Source organism: Pipistrellus hanaki (genome assembly GCF_964339955.1).
Source record: "Pipistrellus hanaki genome assembly, chromosome: 5".
NCBI lineage: Eukaryota > Metazoa > Chordata > Mammalia > Chiroptera > Vespertilionidae > Pipistrellus > Pipistrellus hanaki.
In genome coordinates, this window is record NC_140507.1 from 78,409,135 (window position 1) to 78,413,616 (window position 4,482).

The following is a 4,482-nucleotide window of genomic DNA, read 5'->3' on the forward strand; positions in this document are numbered from 1 at the left end:
GTCCTGCTGTCCACCATCTGGGAATCTCTGATTCCCTCCTGCCTCTCCATGTCAAAGGCCTCAGAGGGGTGGTCTGAACTTCTTTGTCCTGAACTGAGCTCTGGCTACTGGGGAGCGATCAACACTTAGAAGCTTGTACTTTCTGGGCCTTAATAAACCAGCCCATTTCTCTCCCGATGGTCTCTGAAAGAGGATCTCGTGCTTGAGTTCCTGTTTTACAGATACGGGAACTAGAGCACAGATAGGTGAGGTTGCTCATCCAGGGCCACACTGCCAAACAGTGGCAGAGCTAGACCGGACCCCTGACCATCCTGGTCTTCTGCTCCTAGAAGAGTTGTCAACAATGTTCCAGCTTTCCATTCTGTCCAGGGAGAGATGCAGGAAATAACAAATGAACAAGAATATATATTCAGTGAAAAGGGAGATGAAGATCTCAAAAGAGGTGGGCTGGGGGAATGCTGGCTTACGTTGAGGGTCAATGAATCATTCAGACTCATAAGCTAGAAAAGCAGTTATACTCCTGGTCACAATTTGTTACAGGGGAAGGATACAGATCAAAATCTGCAAGGAAAAGGCACATGTGTGAGACTCAGGGGTTACAGGCATGAGCTTGCAGGTATCTTCTTCCAGTGCAGTCCCAGCTGTCAAATCTCCCCAGCAATGATGTGTGACAACCTATATTGAGTATTTCCAATCAGGGGAACTCATCTGAGCTTTGATGTCCAGTGTTTTTACTGGGAGTTGTTCACATGGGCTTGGCTGACCACTCATGTGGCTGACCTCAGCCTATTCAGAGGACAAGCTAATGGTGCATGGTGGCCCAACGCCTCTACTATGAGTCACATTGTGAGTATCACTCTCTGGCATGTTCTAAGGTCTAAAGTACACAGGCACCTTTATCAGGCAGGCACTCCAAGTCTTTAAAGATGACCTCCCAGGGGTAAGGCATCATGCAGACAGGCCTTCCTTTGAAGGTGCAGGATCAAAGTGCCCCAAGCCCTCTAAGTTGAGTCTTGACTGCACAGGATTAAACAGCAAATCAAGAATGCACATTGAAAGAGTTCATGTTAAAGCTAGAGCTGGAAAGCAGTGGGTGCTTATCTGATCCAGCCTTCAGAAGAGACTGTAGTCCCAGCTGACACCTGGACAGCTGCCTGTGAAACACCCTGAAGGAGAAGCCATGCAGATGTCTGAGGTGAGAGAGTTCGAGGCAGAGGGAACGCGGGTGCAAATGTTCAGAGGTGAGACTGAGCTTCCAAGAAGAGAAGAAAGGCCAAGGCAGGATCAAGGAAGGAGATGATATCAGAAGGGCCATTTGGAGCAAGTTTAGAATGCTTTATGGACAGAAAGACACCCACACCTGGGGCCTGGACAACTGAGCTGCTGGTGGAATCATATACTAAAAATGGCAAAATCAGTGGACAGACTAAAAGACAGCCCCTGTGATCCCTGCCTCCTGGTATCTGTGTGAATGTCCTCTTCTTGAGTGCAGGCAAGGTCTCATGACTCACTTCTAACAGTAGAGTAAGACCAAGGTAGTGAGTGTCACTTTCAAGATTTGTTTACAAAACATTTAGTTTTCCATCTTTCTTCTATGGCATACGTTCTATCTATCATCTATTTTCTATTTATTTTCCTTTCTTTCTTTCTTTCTTTCTTTCTTTCTTTCTTTCTTTCTTATCCTCTCTCTCTCCCTCTATCTCTTCCATGGTGAAACCAGCTGCCACATTGTGAGCTGCCCTGTGGAAAGACCCATGTGGTAAGGAGCAGAGAGCTGCCTACTGAACAGCCAGTAAGAAACTGAGTCCTGCCAACAATGCCTAAGTGGACTTGGAAATGGACCTTTCCCTCATCAAGCCCTCAGCTGACACTGTGGCCCATTAGAGACCCTGAAGCAAAGAATCCAGAGAAGCCATACCTCATTCCTGATCCACAAAATCTCTGAGATCATAACTATTTGCTGTTATTTTAGGCCTTTTTATTTGGAGAAATTCGTTGCCCACTAGTAAATCGCTAATACAACAGATTTGGTGAGAGATTAAGAGGTGAATCAGGAGTTCTAGTGTTTGCCCGATTGAAATAAAATTGTAATAGATGTCTGCCTTGGACTGGCTTCCCTGAACTGCAGAGCCTGAGATAAAGATTGATTGCAGGTACGTTTTTAGAAGTGGATCTAGAAAGCATGAGTAGAGAAGAAGGGATGTGAGATAGGGTGGTGTAGGCAGCAGAGTGAGAGTTTGAATGAACAATTTCTGCAGTGAGCACCTGGGACTCAATCTCTCCAGGGACCTCTGAGAGAGTGCCAAATATACCGTTGAGGAGCTGGGTATTAATCAACCAAAAGTGATGGAGGGTCATTCCCAAGAATGCTAACTCCCTATCAATTCTGACCTGAGGCCACCTGGGCCATAGAAATCCACAGGCAGAGCATCTCAAGTGTTCCCCAGGGCAGGGACTACAGTGAGACTAATGGGGAGCAAAAATTAATTATTCCTTTGACTTCTGTTACAAAATCTCTTAGCACATTGCTTGACAGATCCTGTCTTAATAGAAAGAAGCACATTTGTAAGAAGTACATTGAATGGTTTTAAGCAGAAGCAGAAAAATAACACATAAGAAAAAGCACATAAAACTTTCAAGGTAATTTTTCACCCAGTGAATAAGAACACAAACACATAGACATCCTATCCACACTTTAATGATTAGACTTGTACCATGAAAACTGTGATCTCCAATTTTCCTGCGGAAAATTATTTAGATACCCTTAATATCCAAATGTACTTATGTCCATGGTGGGGGGGAAATACATGACTACTTTTTCAAGGAAACAACAGAAATATTTCTCTGAATGATATATGCCACAAGAGAATAAATCATTCCAAAATAATTCATGTTAACTCATGAGACCAGAATTTCCAGTTATGAATGGTCAAAAGATTGGATTAATTTGTCTCAGAAAATAATAGGGCTCTGAGGCTTTGAAGTGACCCTTCATTCCTGATCAATTCTTCAAAATAGCACAATTGGCCATTTAAAAGCTTCACTGTCAAGGAATCTTAACAGTGCCCTCTTTATGTCATTGTTCCTCAGACTGTAGATGAAGGGGTTCAGCATGGGTGTGACCACAGTGTACATCACTGAGGCTGCTGCACTTGAGTGTGCATTTTGGGTAGCAGCAGAAGTGAGATACACTCCTAGGCTCGTACCATAAAATAAGGAGACAACTGAGAGGTGAGACGCACAGGTAGAAAATGCTTTATACTTCCCCTGAGCTGATGGGATTCCACATATGGAGGAAACTATCTTAGAATAAGAGTAAAGAATCCCAGCAAAGGGGCCACCACCAAGGAGCACAATTAAAAAATATATCATAAAGTTGTTAAGAAGAGTGTCAGAACATGCAAGTTGAAGCACCCGATTGAGTTCACAGAAAAAGTGGGGGATTTCCAAGTCTGAGCAGAAGCAGAGACCCAACATCATTAAGTTGTGTAATAAGGAATGTAGGGCACTCAGGATCCAGGACACCAGAACTAGCCGTCCACAGAGCTGGGGGTTCATGATGACTAAGTAGTGCAGGGGGTGGCAGATGGCCACATACCTGTCATAGGCCATTATGGTCAGCAGGCAGTTGTCCAACACTGCAAAGAGGATATAAAAATATATCTGCGTGATACAGCCTTCATAGGTGATGACTTTGCTCTGTGTCTGGATGTTCACCAGCATCTTTGGGATGGTGGTGGAGGTGAAACAGATGTCTACCAAGGACAGGTTGGAGAGGAAGAAGTACATGGGTGTGTGAAGGTGGGAGTCTGAGCTGACAGCCAGGATGATGAGGAGGTTTCCAAACACAGTGATCAGGTACATGGAGAGGAAAAGCCCAAATATAAGGGGCTGCAGTTCCAGTGCCTGAGAAAGTCCCAGAAGAATAAATTCTGAAACTTCTGTGCCATTGTCTGGTTCCATATGTCAGAGGTGACTGCAAAAGAAAGAGAGAGAGAGAGAGAGAGAGAGAGAGAGAGAGAGAGAGAGAGAGAGAGAGAGAGAGAGAGAGAGAGAGAGAGAAAGATAGAGAGAAAGAAAGAGAGAAAGAAAGAAAGAAAGAAAGAAAGGAAGGAAGGAAGGAAGGAAGGAAGGAAGGAAGGAAGGAAGGAAGGAAGGAAGGAAGGAAGAAAGGAAGGAAGAAAGAAAGAAAGAGAAAGAAAAAATGAAATAACTAATTTTCACATTAGCAAGCATTAGTAACTGAGAATAAATTACACATTTGCATTTTGGAATCAGGAAAAATAATTTCTATGTTTGGTATATGATCTAGTTCCCATTAAGTAATCTCTATTGCCATTTCTCATTAAAATTTTCTTTTTTACCATTAATTAATTCTTCAAACATAATGCATATTGCTGTTTTATTGAGAATATCTTTAATTCACTTGAGGTATCTATAAGGTGTTTCAAAAAATGTAACTCACACTTTGAATAATAATAA

The 4,482-nt window shown here is 43.1% G+C and overlaps 1 protein-coding gene across 1 annotated transcript; it reads right to left on the minus strand.

Moving 5' to 3' along the window:
• Positions 1-3,009: 3,009 nt before the first annotated feature.
• Positions 3,010-3,963, minus strand: LOC311623371 (olfactory receptor-like protein OLF4; the record flags this gene model as incomplete). Its single annotated transcript, XM_084885366.1, has 1 exon — positions 3,010-3,963. One exon carries the CDS (start codon positions 3,961-3,963, stop codon positions 3,010-3,012), a length of 954 nt encoding a protein of 317 aa, XP_084741492.1.
• Between the last annotated feature and the right edge of the window lie 519 nt (positions 3,964-4,482).